Source organism: Lupinus angustifolius, chromosome LG11 (genome assembly GCF_001865875.1).
Source record: "Lupinus angustifolius cultivar Tanjil chromosome LG11, LupAngTanjil_v1.0, whole genome shotgun sequence".
In the NCBI taxonomy this organism is placed as follows: domain Eukaryota; kingdom Viridiplantae; phylum Streptophyta; class Magnoliopsida; order Fabales; family Fabaceae; genus Lupinus; species Lupinus angustifolius.
This window is the reverse complement of record NC_032019.1, coordinates 931,140-946,186: the sequence shown is the minus strand read 5'-3', so window position 1 is coordinate 946,186 and position 15,047 is coordinate 931,140. Positions and strand designations below refer to the sequence as shown.

At 32.6% G+C, this 15,047-nt stretch overlaps 1 protein-coding gene across 2 annotated transcripts; it reads left to right on the top strand.

The window, feature by feature from the left end:
* On the top strand, positions 3,426 to 14,248 carry LOC109360837 (rho GTPase-activating protein 7-like). 2 transcript variants are annotated; one of them, XM_019605984.1, is made up of 23 exons: positions 3,426 to 4,043; positions 5,511 to 5,547; positions 5,717 to 5,793; positions 6,129 to 6,199; positions 6,274 to 6,352; positions 6,744 to 6,888; positions 7,083 to 7,202; positions 7,478 to 7,555; positions 7,993 to 8,048; positions 8,411 to 8,480; positions 9,165 to 9,252; positions 9,614 to 9,857; positions 10,256 to 10,477; positions 10,976 to 11,099; positions 11,217 to 11,293; positions 11,533 to 11,582; positions 11,740 to 11,800; positions 11,889 to 11,972; positions 12,196 to 12,309; positions 12,400 to 12,566; positions 12,932 to 13,001; positions 13,288 to 13,491; positions 13,907 to 14,248. In XM_019605984.1, the coding sequence occupies exons 1-23, from the start codon at positions 3,990 to 3,992 to the stop codon at positions 14,090 to 14,092; spliced, it is 2,478 nt and encodes an 825-aa protein (XP_019461529.1). In that variant the 5' UTR covers positions 3,426 to 3,989; the 3' UTR covers positions 14,093 to 14,248. The 2 variants fall into 2 exon arrangements, with proteins under 2 accessions (XP_019461529.1, XP_019461528.1); XM_019605983.1 differs by having other exon boundaries at positions 10,976 to 11,293.

Below are 15,047 nucleotides of genomic sequence, written 5' to 3'. Positions count from 1 at the left end.
TACGTAATTTGATATATAAAATGATATATATATATATATATATTTATTGTTAATTTATAATGTTATGTTGTTAATTCATAAATATGAATAATATGTTTGTTACATTGTTAAGTAATGATGTGATGTTATGTTGTTAATTATCATGTGTAATATAAAATTATTTTGATTGAACAATTCTTATTAAATCAATTTTGTATCTTAATGTTCAAATAATCAATTTAAAATGTGTTTAAAACTTTAAATTATGTTCAAATAATCAATTTATAAGAAACAAACACGCAATTATATAAATTACTCGAAATTATTTTTATTACTATTTAATTTGTAGGTACTCATAGATTCGTTGGGTAACTAAAGACTCACAGATAACAAATTCAACAAGTATCAAATGTGTTTGTGGCGGGGTCTGATCCTTACTCTCAAATCGCAAAAAGAATAATAAATTATAAATAAAAGTTGTTATAGATTCTAATTCTTAATTATTATCCTTATCATGTTCTTTGAGAACTTTCAACAAATTCATATGCCATAATCTTTATCCTTCCTTTTTTCTAGTTTAAAACAAACTTATAATATATATGAAGATCATAATTATTATATTTTTTAATTGATGAAGATAACTAATTATCAGAATGGTGATAGAGAAATAACAACAAAATGGCCAAGATTTTTAACAACAAAAAGAATGATGATAGAGAAATAATGATAACAACTAAATCAAATCACGTGGAATAATGTTATAAATACACTCACTCACTACCTATAGAACCATCACACTAAAATATTTAATTTGCTTACTTTTCTTTGATAAGTTGAATTAACCAAAAAAAATGGCTAAGTTTTCTTCATTTGTTGTTTTATGTTTGTTGAGTTGTGTTGTTACACTAGGGCAAAGTGAAGCATTGCTAGTTACACCTCCATCACAATTCTCATTGAAGAAATGTTTCACTGATGTAGCTATTGAATACAAATGCATGAGAGAGATTGCATCATCTTTCTGGTTACCAAGTGCAACTATAGATCAAGAATGTTGCATGGTTTTGGATGAGTTCAATGAAGATTATTGTTCTAATGTTGTGTATGCACCTTTGCAAAGTCCTATATTAAAGAATGCTTTGAAGAATCATTGCACCAAACAAACACCAACACCAACACCAACACCAACAATACTTAATGTTCCACCCAAAGCTCCATTGATAAATTTGAGGAAGTGTTTTGATGATGTTGCTGTTGAATATAGATGCATGAAGGAGATTATGTCATCTTTTTGGTTACCAAGTGTTACTACTATTCATAAAGATTGTTGTGAGGTTGTGGATCAGTTTAATGAAGATTGTTCTATTGTTGTTTATGCACCTTTGCATGGGTCTTTGTTAAAGAATGTTTTCAAGAATCTTTGCAGCAAAACATGATTGTTTAGGTTATAAATTATCAAGTTTTTGTCTAAAGATATTTGTTTAAATAAGGTTTAATATATATGGCCATTTAGCAATGTTTTTAGGTTATTAAATCTATAATAAATTATATTGCAGAATTATACCATGTTGTTAAATTTAAATACTTAACAATGATTTGTAGAGTGAATGTATGGGTATAATTTTCATTATTTGACCATTCAAATTTTGAAACTAAATTTGAGGACATGTAGAGTGTGATGAATGTTTTACTCTTACAATAATAAATGAGAGAAGATATAAGACAACAAATATCTGTTTCATACGAAAATAAAAAATACATAATTAAAAAATGTAACCTCATTCATCATATTATTTTTGTAATAGCCAAAATGGACAAAATGTCTACAGCTACAATCAAATGGGTTACCTCCAAAATTGGCCATCCCTCCACTATTCTATTTACATATTTTTATCATAGATAAGTGCTTAGGACGAGTGAGACTCAAAGTAAACAAAAAACAATATATATTAATATTTATATCATTTTTATTTAAAATAATATTATATTTTTACCTTTAAAATAAAATACAAAGGAAAAAAATCAGAATCTTACTCCTTGATGACCATTGAAATGGTGTCCAATAAGCTTTCATTGTTTCTTTCTTAGAATATGTATATTAAATGGATTTTTTGCAGTGTAAGCTAAGGTTCAATAAATGGATGATTTTGTGTTTAGGCTAAAAGTAGAATAAACATAAAGAAGGGTAGATGCCACTAACATATATATATGAAGCTATAATTATGAAACCATGAAATATTTATTCTTTTTTTACTTTGGAAGTGCCCTTTAATATTTGACAGGTGCATTCTTTATCTTATTGGGTAGCATTCATTTCAATTTTTATTTATTATTTTAATAAATATTTTCAACGAAGTGACTAATTCATATTTCTTATTTCTGAAGCATAAGGCACCCATCTTCGTCTATAATACGATATGAAACAAGAGTTAAGAGTTTAATATTTGATACAAAACATTAATTACACCACCTTGGTGGTGATTTATCTGAACGATTACATTTTATATTTGATACAGAACATTACTCTAAAAAGTGTTTGATTAATCATATTTTGTAAAATATAGGCATCCGAATTAAAAAAATAAGTTAAGGTATATAAATGAAACTTTGTAATGTCAAAGAATTATCCTACATCATACACAATTCATTTTAACTTTTTATATTGTTAATACATATATTCTTTTCTCCATATTTTTTTTAGAATATATAGAACAGAGATTACTCTTTAGAGTACGATCAAAAGGCTCATGAACCCTTCAAGTTACATTTTTTTTTATTTACAAATTTTTATGCTATTTTTTCCATTTGTTTTCATAGACTATACTCTAATTCATCTTTCTATAAATTATAAAAATAAAATATTTATTAATCAATTATAACTTTACTCAATTAACTTATTAATTTTTTATAAATATTAGTTCCACATGACTTGATTTAGGTTTTTCAAATTATATTTAATTCATAATTAAACTAATCTAGAACAATAATAATATTTTTCGTTCAAAAGTAATTAGCTTTAGCCTTAAAACCAACCGAAACTAAATCCCTAATATGAGTTCATTAATCTTAAACATTAAACTCTCAATACACTTTAATAATTTTTTTAATCGTGTGTTTTTATTGATATGTTAATTTTGTTAATTAACATCATTATTAAAAGAAAATTATCATGATATGCTTAATTAAGAGCTTATTAAATGCTATACCCATAGAAAAAGATGATAAATTTAAACAATTAAAAAATTCACCATCTTTTTGAGCTAAGAGTGTTTTTAGTAGATAAAAAATTAATTAAGAGGTGAATGAATTTGAATTACACATCAATATCCAACCATCAATCTTAATTTCTGTAGGTAAAAAACTCAGTGTTGTTGGTGACGTGGCAGATTTTGATTGGTAACATTAACTGACAAGACACGAACTTGACTACAGAGGACTCAAACCCTTTCCTTTGTATTCCATGTCTCACTTTCTCTCTCTACCAAACATTCATCAAAGAGAGAGAAACAGTAGAAGTAGGTGAAAAGCAAAGAACCCTTGTCTTCTGATTATTATTATTTTCACATTTACAACCTCAACAATTCTCAAACCACTTTTGTTTTTTCTCTTCCCATGTAATCCAATCGGTAACTGCATCAAAATCACTCAGAAAGTGACACAATTTTGAAAAAAATAGGAAAACCCAGAATAGAAGGAGTTGCTTTTGTTGTGTTTTGTGTGAGGATAGAATCAAGTTTGGATTTTGATTCACCCCATCGAACCCCAAGTGTTGAAAGTTTGTTGCTTTTGTGGGTCAGATCTTAGGGATTCATTGTTGTCTTTGAAGCTCTTAGTGTGTGGATCTCTCTGATGAGTTGAGTCAATGGAGAAATGGGATTGATTTTGTGGGGTTTCAAATGTGGCTGATTTTTGTTCAATTTTGGTTATTTTCGGTTTTAGTTTAAAAGTAAGTGAGAGTGGCAAATTGCCATGGTGGCTCTTTAGTCTCCATTGATAAGCTCTGTGTGTAGAAAATGTCAGCTTCTATAGCAGCTTTCGAGCGACCTCGACTTGGGGCTTCTAATACGGTATATTTTCCTGAATTAATCAATACCATTTTTTAATAAATAAAAAAATCTAACTTTTAGTTAATGCTGAAAGCAATTAATGAAGAAAAAGGTTGTCAATTTTGATTTTGAAAGATGATTTTTATTGCTTGAACTGGGATGCATTTGGTTTGATGTGTGTTTGTGTTTGTTCCTTGAAAATGACATGAAAAGAGTGAAGAAATTTGAGTTTGGTGCAGAGTGTTAAATTGAATTTGTTTAGGAACAATGGTGCAGAGTGTACTTAGTTCGGAAGTTAGGATTTTTTCAAACAGGGGCAGCGAATAACTAGCTTGGACTAGTCAAGACTTTCCCAATATAAATACTATTTTTGGTCTTCTGTGAACTTTTGTTCGGAAATTAGACTCCTGTTATTTTACTGTTATTAAAATGTATTACACTAAATGGTTTATATGAGCAATGTAGTGTGAGATAGTTCTTGACCACGTAGTTTAAATTTAATGGCAATAAAGCGAATCTTTCCTTGTATCCGTAGCTATTCATGAAGCTGTCCATGGCCTAATTAGTTGGACCGTTTTAATGTGTTAGTCTATCTTCCTGACACATGGCCAGTATTCTCTGTTTCCCTATTGCACATTGAGATTTTAGTAAATCGCAGTTATGCATGTTAACAAAATTATGATATGATGCATTATAGTGTTTGTATAACATTGGGATATTCTTATTATTGCCATGTTTTAAGGGTGCATTTGTTATTTTTCATAGCCTCGGTGTACATATGTTAATTTTCGTTACTTAACTTGGGATCTTAATGATTTCTAAGTATGCAGTATAGAAAAGGAAATTTTTTAATTGATTGTGATTTGCTACAACTTACGATCTGTCCCAGAAAAAGTAACATTTGTTCTAAAAAAATTACAAATTGGAAAAGAAAAGAAGTGGGGATGAGACTCGACACAAAATAAGGTTGCTATCTTGTGACCTGGTCACCGCTTTAAGTCTCGGAATCAGCTTCCCCACATGTGGGGCAAGGCTGCACATATTTACCCTCTCCATACCTATCAGGTGGGTGTCTCGTACACTGGACTGCCCTTGTTTCTTTTGAAAAGGGAAAGAAGTGCAACAGAGCCCGGAGTGGGAGGATAAAGCATCCTCCAAAATGATCAAACTGAAAAACTATAAACAGTGAAACTAATAAACGAAACAAGGTCTACTTAATAGCCAAACAAGCCATAAATGCAATCCTATTTAATAGCCAATTTATCTACAAAGAGGTGACCTTGAAGATATAGCCATATAGGTATTTATTCCAAGTTTTCAACATTTGTTAGGCCTACTTAAGTGCCTCACAGTCCACAAAATTGTGACCAGCTTGTGCTTGCATAGAAAGTAAAAGAGAACAATGAGAAGCTGTTCCAATTTAGTTTTGTTGCCAAATTAATTCTAGTCATAAGGTATTGGTTCCTAACATATGTGACTATGTGGCAGGTTTTCAAAAGTGGTCCACTTTTCATATCATCTAAAGGTTGGTGTTTTTATGTTTTTCCCCTGCTCTTGTTCATTTTCCATATTCTTGAGAGGATGTACGAGGTTCCATTGATTTTGTGGCGCTTCCGTTCTCAGTGGTATTTATTATATCCAAACAAATAAACGATGTTGGAATTTATCTTTGTTTCCCGTTATTCCCAATGTAGGGATAGGATGGAAGTCTTGGAAAAAGCGGTGGTTTATACTCACACGCACATCATTGGTTTTTTTCAAAAACGACCCTGTAAGTATCACTCAAATCTTCCCCATTCTTTTCATCATCTTTACTTGGATATTGTTTTATCTTTATTCTTTTAATCCTTCTTCTTCTGTTCTACATGATCCCACACTTAATTAAGTTGATAGAGATATATAGATCATGATTTTTTGCATAAGAAATAAAATAGTTTTTAATTACGTTTTATCAATATATGAACTCCTATTTATGAATATAGTTTGTGCTCATTTGCTTTTGAAGAATGTCATTTTATTTGCTATGCATGATGTGTGTGACCATATAATGTGGGACTTACTTTTGTTGCCTTTGTGTATGATTTCTTATGTTGATTGGTCGTGTAGAGTGCCCTTCCACAAAGAGGTGGTGAAGTAAACCTGACTTTGGGTGGTATCGACTTAAACAATTCAGGGAGGTATGCATTGTGAATTGACTTTTCTTTTTAGTTTAAATTTTGATGTTGTTTTAAAATTGTATTTTATTTTCCAGCGTTGTTGTTAGAGAAGACAAAAAACTGCTTACGGTATTATTCCCGGATGGACGTGATGGGCGTGCATTCACTCTTAAGGTGATTCGTTTACTACTGTGTTATTAGGAAGACTGGGTTGAAGTATAAGTATCACTATTTTTTTTTGGAAAAACTTTATGAAGGAATAAGAGAATACAATAAAAGAGGGTTAGATATTGGAAGAAGATTAGATTTAATCTGGAATTGAAAATAAGATTTAGAGCACTATACTCGTGAAGAATCAAGAGACCAAACTCTTTTGTCATCGCTCATAGAAAATTGACTAGATTCAAGAAATACCATACAGGACTCTAATTCAGTAACTTCTCTATCATGCAAATTTCTAAAAGGATGTAAGTTCTTAGAGAAATTGGAAGAAGACGATTAAATGCCATGTTAAGTTGATGGGCTGTATAAATTCTCCTATTCTCATTGTTTTTTCGAATATCAGGCTGAGACATCAGAAGACTTGTTCGAATGGAAGACAGCTCTTGAACAAGCCCTTACACAAGCACCAAGTGCTGCCCTTGTTATGGGACATAATGGGATTTTTCGGAATGACACAAGCGATTCTATTGAAGGGTCTTTCCATCAACGTTTGTATTCATTATTCATTACATCTTACCAATTTTGTCTAAGTTTATCAAATTTTTTTGCTTGCATGCCAATACTTGTGTTGGTTTTGTTATTTTGGGGTGTTTTTAAGGCCTTTGAAACTTGGTCTTAAATAAAAACCAGAATTTCATTTTATTTGTCATCGTCATTTTCACATTTTGTATTGTGCTTCCAGGGAGGGACAAACGTCCAGTTAAGTCTTTGGTTGTAGGAAGACCAATTCTACTAGCACTGGAAGACATTGATGGTGGTCCATCTTTCCTTGAAAAAGCTCTCCGGTTTCTGGAAAAGTATGGTAAGTTATGATCTTCAAAAAGTATGCAATGCAGTTGTATTTTATTTCACTTTTTATTGTCCCATGTTTCAAACCTTAGGAGTTAGACATCGTCAAAGTGTTATTTCCTCTGTCATTCAAAACTAATATTATGCCTATCTTGATAAGTGAACATATCATACCTCAATTTCCCCAATGGCTAATGGGAAAGGGATAAAAATGTTGAATGCATGAATCATGTTCTCACTGTTCATCATTAAAGGGTCTTTGCTGATTTAACTATATTTCATTTGCAGGGACTAAAGTTGAAGGAATTCTGCGGCAGTCTGCAGATGTTGAGGAAGTAGATCGGAGAGTTCAAGAATACGAGCAAGGTATTTACCATTATCTTAAATGCCCTAGCACTTCAAGTGTGTTTAAAGAGATTAGGTTTTTGGTGTAGATACCACTGATCAAAGTTCACTTGGAGTTTAAAACATTAACAATCAAAGAATGGAAGAAATAAAATCTAAACTTCGCAAATCCAGAATACCAAAATAACAAAGATGCATTCCGATAGTGGTAAAAGAAATTCTCATCAATCACAATTTTTCTCTTTTTTCAAGGATTTTCGATTGTTCTGATATATATACTCTTCATTGCATCCAAATTTCCATATTGCAAAATATAGAGCCACTTTTCAATTCAGTCACCCTTTATAGATGAAAGACCATTACAGATAATATCCATGCTAATACAATTTATTTTGTTGAAACCCTCACCCCATCAAATGCATGAAACTTAATACCTTATTTTGCACTTATATTTCCAGGGAAGACTGAATTTCCTTCTGGCGAGGATGCCCATGTAGTCGGTGACTGTGTTAAGGTATTTATATTAGTTTTCATAATGTGTGATTAATGAATATGAATACATGAAACAAACTATACATTAGCACAAGGAGTAAACCCTCTTTTTTCTAGTACTTATTACTTATTGCCTAAAGTGCTTTGGAGTCAAATCTAAAATCTGTATATTTTGCAAAATTTAATATAAGCGAGAAATATCTTTGCCTATAGTTTTCTATTCTTAAAAATTCAGAACTTGAGGCCTTAAATTGATCATGCACCCGTTCATCAACTTCAAGTGTTAATAAGTATCAGATTAGGAAGCAAGAAAAGTTATGGTATAATTAATATACTATGGATCCTGGATTTTGTATAATGGTAATGCATTGGGTATATTTACAGCATGTTCTTAGGGAGCTTCCGTCATCTCCAGTTCCGGCTTCATGTTGTACTGCTTTGTTGGAGGCTTATAGTAAGTTTAGCTCTGTTTATTTTCTATATAACCATATTTTTTTAGAGTGGAGTATGTGTTTGTATTCTCGTGAATTCCTGCTGAGTGTGTTTGTTTTCTCTTTTTATTTCATATGATATGCTGTAAACTGGCATAGAAACGTGTATTGATACAATCTAGATTTTGGTATAGAATAAAGATTATGTGGTGGCAGTGGAAATATTTTAATGTTGGTTATTAGGTATAAATAACTCGTGGTGAAAACTATCCTGGTTGGTACTGTGAATATTTTATGCTTTTCTCGCATGAATTTTGGTTATAGGATAATTTCACATTTCAAAATATGAATATGTTTGAACTTTGAAGAGTATAATTGAACTTGTTAAGAATGTTATGTGGTTTGGTACTAAGTATTGACAAAGCCTTGGTGAAAACAAGAAGGCCAAATGAGTGATTGGCCTATCAGTGATATGCAATACCACTCATTTGTGTTATTTGAATCTTATATTTTCCCCCTCGCCCCAATTTTATTACATCTTGTCTATATGATATGCAATACCACCAATGTTGATATGTCTCGTGTTTGTGTTATTTTTCCTCCACGAACTTTTTAGCTGTTAAGTTTTGTTTTATAGTTGTGGTTCTTTGGATGTGAATCTGTTCTTCAGAAGTTCATGCTGTTGCTACTTGTTTTTATTTTACAAGAAATTGATCGCAAGGAAGCTAGACTTAATGCAATGCGCTGTGCTATAGCGGAGACCTTTCCCGAGCCAAATCGACGTTTGTTACAGAGGTCCTCTTTCTCTCCCTCACCTCTCCCTATGATAGATGATATCTCTCTTCCCTTATCTCCATTTGCATAGATGTCATCCTCGTATGACTTTGCATTTATCACGTCTCTTCTTTTCCTAAGTGGTGCTGTTGCCATTTACATACTGTAAAGTGTAAACTTCATGTGTAGCTTTAATACCCATTTAATAACTGATAAAAGTTGTTAATTATTATAATATAAAAAATGGTGCAAAAATCACATCATTCTTTTTGTCTTCGTACTAATAATAAAAGGAAAATATATGATGTTTATGAAAAAATGTGTTTTAATGTCATAACATGAAGGAAATATAATTTAATTCTTGTTATCACTACCTTTTCAGAATTCTGAAGATGATGCATACAATTGCTTCTCATTCTCATGAGAATCGGATGACTCCATCTGCTGTTGCTGCTTGCATGGCACCTTTGCTCTTACGGCCTCTACTAGCAGGAGAATGTGAACTGGAGGATGAATTTGATGTTAGTGGTGATAATTCAGCTCAGCTTCTTGCTGCTGCTAATGCTGCTAATAATGCTCAAGCAATTATTACTAATTTGTTGGAGGAGTATGAGAATATATTCGATGTAAGAGACTCTCAATTGCGCTTTATTCCTTTGATTGATGACTTTATGGGTTGTCTCTGTATAAATGAATGAGACTTAAAGTTTGTTGCTGCATTAAAAGACTCTTAGGCTCACCTTTTCTTTTCTGTGCTTATGGTTTTATTTTTCTTGCGTCAAAGGTGCAAACTTACGATAAAGTTTTTGCTGTTTAGCTTGTTTATTAAGTTAACCGTTTCTATAAATTTCAGATGTGATGTACCTAGCTAAAATAGTTTGGATGTTTGACCATTTGTGCCATATGTTGTTCCTCTACAACTAGAATTATATGTTGTGTTTCTTATGGTTTACTCATGGTCACTTGGTAGAGTGATTGGAAAGTTTTGGCACTTCTAATAACTTCTATTTTTCATTTGTTTCAGGAAGAAAATATACAGAGATGTTCCATGTCAGCAGATTCACGGGTTGAAAACAGCGGTTCTGAAGATTCGACTGATGATGATAATATAGACGTGAAAGAAAATGGTGCTCACGATGCAGAGAATGAAGTTGGTCCAGAGACAGATGATGATGCCGAACGTGTACACAGTGGAAAATTGAGTGAAAGTAGCGGTTATGCTGGAAGTGATCTTTATGATTACAAGGTTCCCTTTAATTATGAAATATTACACAGAAATCCCACGTATTTATAAAATCTAACAAATTCAGTAAACAGTTAGTTCATGAAATGTTGTGGTCAAGTGTCACTCACCCCCTTGTTCTGACTTCTAGTAGTTTGTGAAAGTGGAAGTACACATTTATGACTGCACCCGAGGCTAGAGTGGACGGGATAAGAATGGTATTTGACCGCAAGGCCCCTATATGCTAATGTCTGAGTAAACAAATCTATTGGGCCTGACAGCATTGGATTTAGTGTAGCATTTTTACAATTACGAGGGAGTGTATGTGATCATGAGAGAAGAGGAGTCTGTGTTCATCGGGATAGAGTCATTTACTTGTATTTATTATAAACTTAAGTCAAACACGTTTCTTCATATATGCTACTGATCATGTTAGGTAGAGAGATATCTAAATATCTTGCCGTAAACAGCAAATTTATTTTTTTCCTCTTTCCTCTCTTAAACTCATTTGTGCCCATACAGGCATTTGGAGGCGATGATTCTGATGTTGGATCGTCTACTGGTATCCACACGAAGATTGAAAATAAAAATCTAAATGCTGATCCCATTACCCCATCGCCTGTGGACCAAAACAAACAAAGAAAGGGTAATGAGAAGGATACTCCAAATTTGTTGCCTTGTGCTGAATCCTATCGTTCTATGGGTGAGATTTTATCTTCTTTGGATTCTGGAAACCATTTACCTGTGCTTGGGATTGAATCAGGTTCTGCAAAGCAAACTGGTAAAGCTAGTAGCAGTAGTTTCAGTTCTAAACGGTCAACGTTCTGGGGAAGGAGCAATGTAAGTTGTTATTTTTTAACTATTTACATCCTTAGATTCACGATGACTATTTTCAAAGCATGAGTTTTTATATGGCAAGTGACAACGTACCTGATTACAATTCTGTGACAATTAAAATATGCCAACTTAATATGTTAACCGTTACGATGGTAGGAGGCAAAATTAAGATGTCCTGCCCAAACTACATAGTTTTCGGTCTTCAAATTTGGCATCTGATAAATTTGTTCTGTATTTGGCAGCCGAGGAAGACACCGTCAGTGGAATCTGTTGATTCTTCTGGAGAAGAGGAGTAAGATACTTCACTTTATTAAAATAAACACAGCACATTAGCAACTATCTATTGCTAGCTCTTTACTATGTGATGTAATTCTTACATGACTCCTTTTTTCTTATTCGATTTTTTTACCTTGAAAGTCAATAAACTTTCAATCCTTTTATGTTTTTAGGCTTGCTATTCAGAGGCTAGAGATTGCAAAAAATGATTTGCAACACAGAATTGCGAAGGAGGTAGATTCCGTTTGCTAACTCATTTTTTGTCAAATAATATAATGTAGATACTTAATCTTTTATGAAGTTCATCTTGTCTTCATTTTAGGCTAGAGGCAATGCAATTTTACAAGCTAGCTTAGAGAGAAGGAAGCAAGCTTTGCATGAGCGGCGTTTGGCGCTTGAACAAGATGTAATCTTCGTTTATACATCTATCTCTTCACGATATGAATTGTAACAATAATTTGATTTGCTGGTTTATTCTGCACTTTGTTGTTTGTTTTCTATATGGCATTTCATTTCTAGACACTATTCCCGACTTTACTTTTACTGTGTATTTCAAATTGATGTACACTACCTTTGATTCTTACTATTTTTCTCCATTAGCAAGTTCTAACTAATCTTTTACCCTAAAGGTTTCAAGATTGCAAGAACAGTTGCAATCTGAAAGGGATCTTAGAGCTGCACTGGAAGTTGGTTTGAGCATGTCTTCAGGACAGTTTTCCGGTTCGCGTGGCATGGATTCCAAGGTTCTTTCATACTCTACAGAAATTTTCTATTCTTTTTCCCTTTTAATTCTTTTCCAGTACACATAATCTTATGAAATCTGCCATATAAAGACAAAGGCTGAGCTGGAGGAGATTGCACTTGCTGAAGCTGATGTGGCCAGATTGAAGCAGAAAGTTGCGGACCTTCACCATCAACTTAATCAGCAACGACAACATCACTTTGGTTCACTTACTGATGCGGGTGATCGATACCAACAGACCCAAAATCACCCTCAGCAGTGAGTATGCAGACCTACATTGATTTTTAGCATTATTGTGTTAAATGTTTACTCGTACCAATACCATTCAAATGAAATCTGTGTTAGTAGTTGAGGAACTTTCAACTGGTGCCAGTCCCACATGAAAATGACACCAACTCCAATTTAAATATTATTTTTTTACCGGTTTCGTAATTACTACATCTTTACATGGCTCCTGCCCACTGGCATCGATGCTGAGAATCATCTACTTGTCGTCAGAGTGTTTTCCTACTCATTTCCTCTTCTTCCTTATAAAAAGATTTCTTTGTATCCACGGCCACGTGCTTGGCTCGTGAACTTATAAAACTCTTTAGTTGCTATATAAGTTTATTTGGATTTTGCAGAAGATTTCTGCAGCAAGATTTTGATTCAACCCTTGCCTCCGTAAATCATGAAAGGAAACAAAGGACTGAGGTATGTTTTATAGTCTGTCACTGAATCAATAAAGGGGAGAAATCAGAAAGAAGAGATGTGTGCATAACAATTTTCCTATTTTATGTTTTTCAATTCTGTTTCTTCAACTTCATTCCGGTTAGTATTTAAATGATTGCAAAATGGGAATGAATGTTATTGTTTTTATTGTTCATTTTTATGATAAAATCATTTCATTGCTTCTGAATGATGCATACTTTCATAGTTTTGGGCACTCTTACTTCAATAACACGTTACACGGGTATAATTCGTGTTTTCATGTCAACAGGAGAGTTTGTTGAGCACAGATTGGAGAAATATCAAAGGTCAAGTATTGGGAGGCGGTAACGGTAGTAGGCAGCCTTCTCGGAAGCAATTCATGGACTCCAGTCCCAGTGATTCAAAAAGTACCGAGGCATCGACGAGCATGTCTGTTGATGATATCGGTGCTGTTGATTCTGGCTCAGTTCCCTTCACCTCAAGGGCAGCAGAGGTAAGAATCAAGTTCAAGTAATGGTACTTGGAATCTGGCTCTTATTCAAAATTCTATTAACACCAATTCATTCAATTGGTCAGAATTAAGTTTCGTATATGTTGTCATAAATTCGTTCCACTAGTACATAAGGTTAGAAGTGCTTACTGATAGCTTATTTGGGTTTATCATATTTGCACTAAGAGAGTGTTTGGAAGAGCTTATGAAAATAGATTATGACATTCCTATAAACTTTTTTAGCTTATTCCAACAAAGTTGTAGTCATATAGAAACTTATGAAATAAGCTGAGCAGATCTATAGGAAGGTCATAAGGATAAGCGCTCGATTAAGTTGTATTCCCGAAAAGTGTACCATACTGTATTATCTTTTATGCTTCCAAATGATTAGGAACTGATCTAGTAGCATTCTATTCAGGTGATAGAGTATGGAAGACATCCATCAGTAGCATCTTCAACATTAGTAGAGTTAACTACTCGTCTTGATTTTTTCAAGGAAAGGCGTTCGCAGTTGATGGAACAGCTCCATAACCTCGATTTGAATTATGGTTCGACAACTTGGCAAGATTCCGTCTATAAACCGTCGTCACCATCATGGAGTTGAGTTCTTGGCCGAATTTGTGCTGCTTTATAAAATCCATGGTCAATAATTTTGGCTGAGATGTTGTATATCCTGATTCATTGCATATATTTGTTGTGTCCTTTGTGGTCTATGTACTGTTTTATTTATATATAAAAACACACTCTTTTGGTAGTGAAAGTTCATTGAGGAAATTTTGTTGTTGAACAAAACAACTTTTATGAGGAAATTTTATTTCCTTTTTAGAAAATTCTTTGTACATAGGAACATGCAATTGCCAGAATGTGTGAAAATTGTGATTATTTGTGATGGTATCAAAATTATGTTCAGTTTCTATGGCAACAACAGAATCTTCATTATTGGTAATGGTATCAAAATCAATAGTCATTTTTTTACATTTCTTTATGATCCATAACATGGAACTATTTTGAATCATATTTATGATCTTTGAGTAATAGTTTGATTTTTTATTTGTTTGGACAAATTGATATACATGAGATTTTTCAAGAAGCAAAATTAATGTTCAATCTTTTAGGTAGACCGAAGAATTTTATAATAAGTATTTAAAATCAAATAGATATCATAATTTTACAATTGCAAATAAGTTATTTGATAGTTACAATTGTATGTAAAAATAACATTCCATAAGTATTCCTTAATTCAGATTATGTAAATCCAAATATTACTAGTTACCCTATGTTACTAGTTATTATTATGTTATCCTAAGAAAATTAATCCAAATGCATAGAGATACCAATTTCACTCCAAACATTGATTATGATTTATGGTCCTCCACGCAACAATATCAACTCATTTGAAAGAAGCAATAAATAAATATTTGTATATTATTAAAAATAAATCTTGAGATATTCTTGTGAAATAAGAAATAGAAAAAGATATGGTCAAATAATAATTAGGTGGATTGAAACGATGTCGTATAGATTAACGGCCTGAATAGAATGAAAACACATTATCCTCA

Bases quoted from the DNA above. Each gene is read 5' to 3' on its own strand.
- LOC109360837 (XM_019605983.1), top strand. From the start codon at position 3,990: ATGTCAGCTTCTATAGCAGCTTTCGAGCGACCTCGACTTGGGGCTTCT. The intron at 8,049-8,410 runs GTATTTATATTA...GTATATTTACAG, and splicing joins TAGTCGGTGACTGTGTTAAG to CATGTTCTTAGGGAGCTTCC. The intron at 11,801-11,888 runs GTAGATTCCGTT...TCTTCATTTTAG, and splicing joins AACACAGAATTGCGAAGGAG to GCTAGAGGCAATGCAATTTT.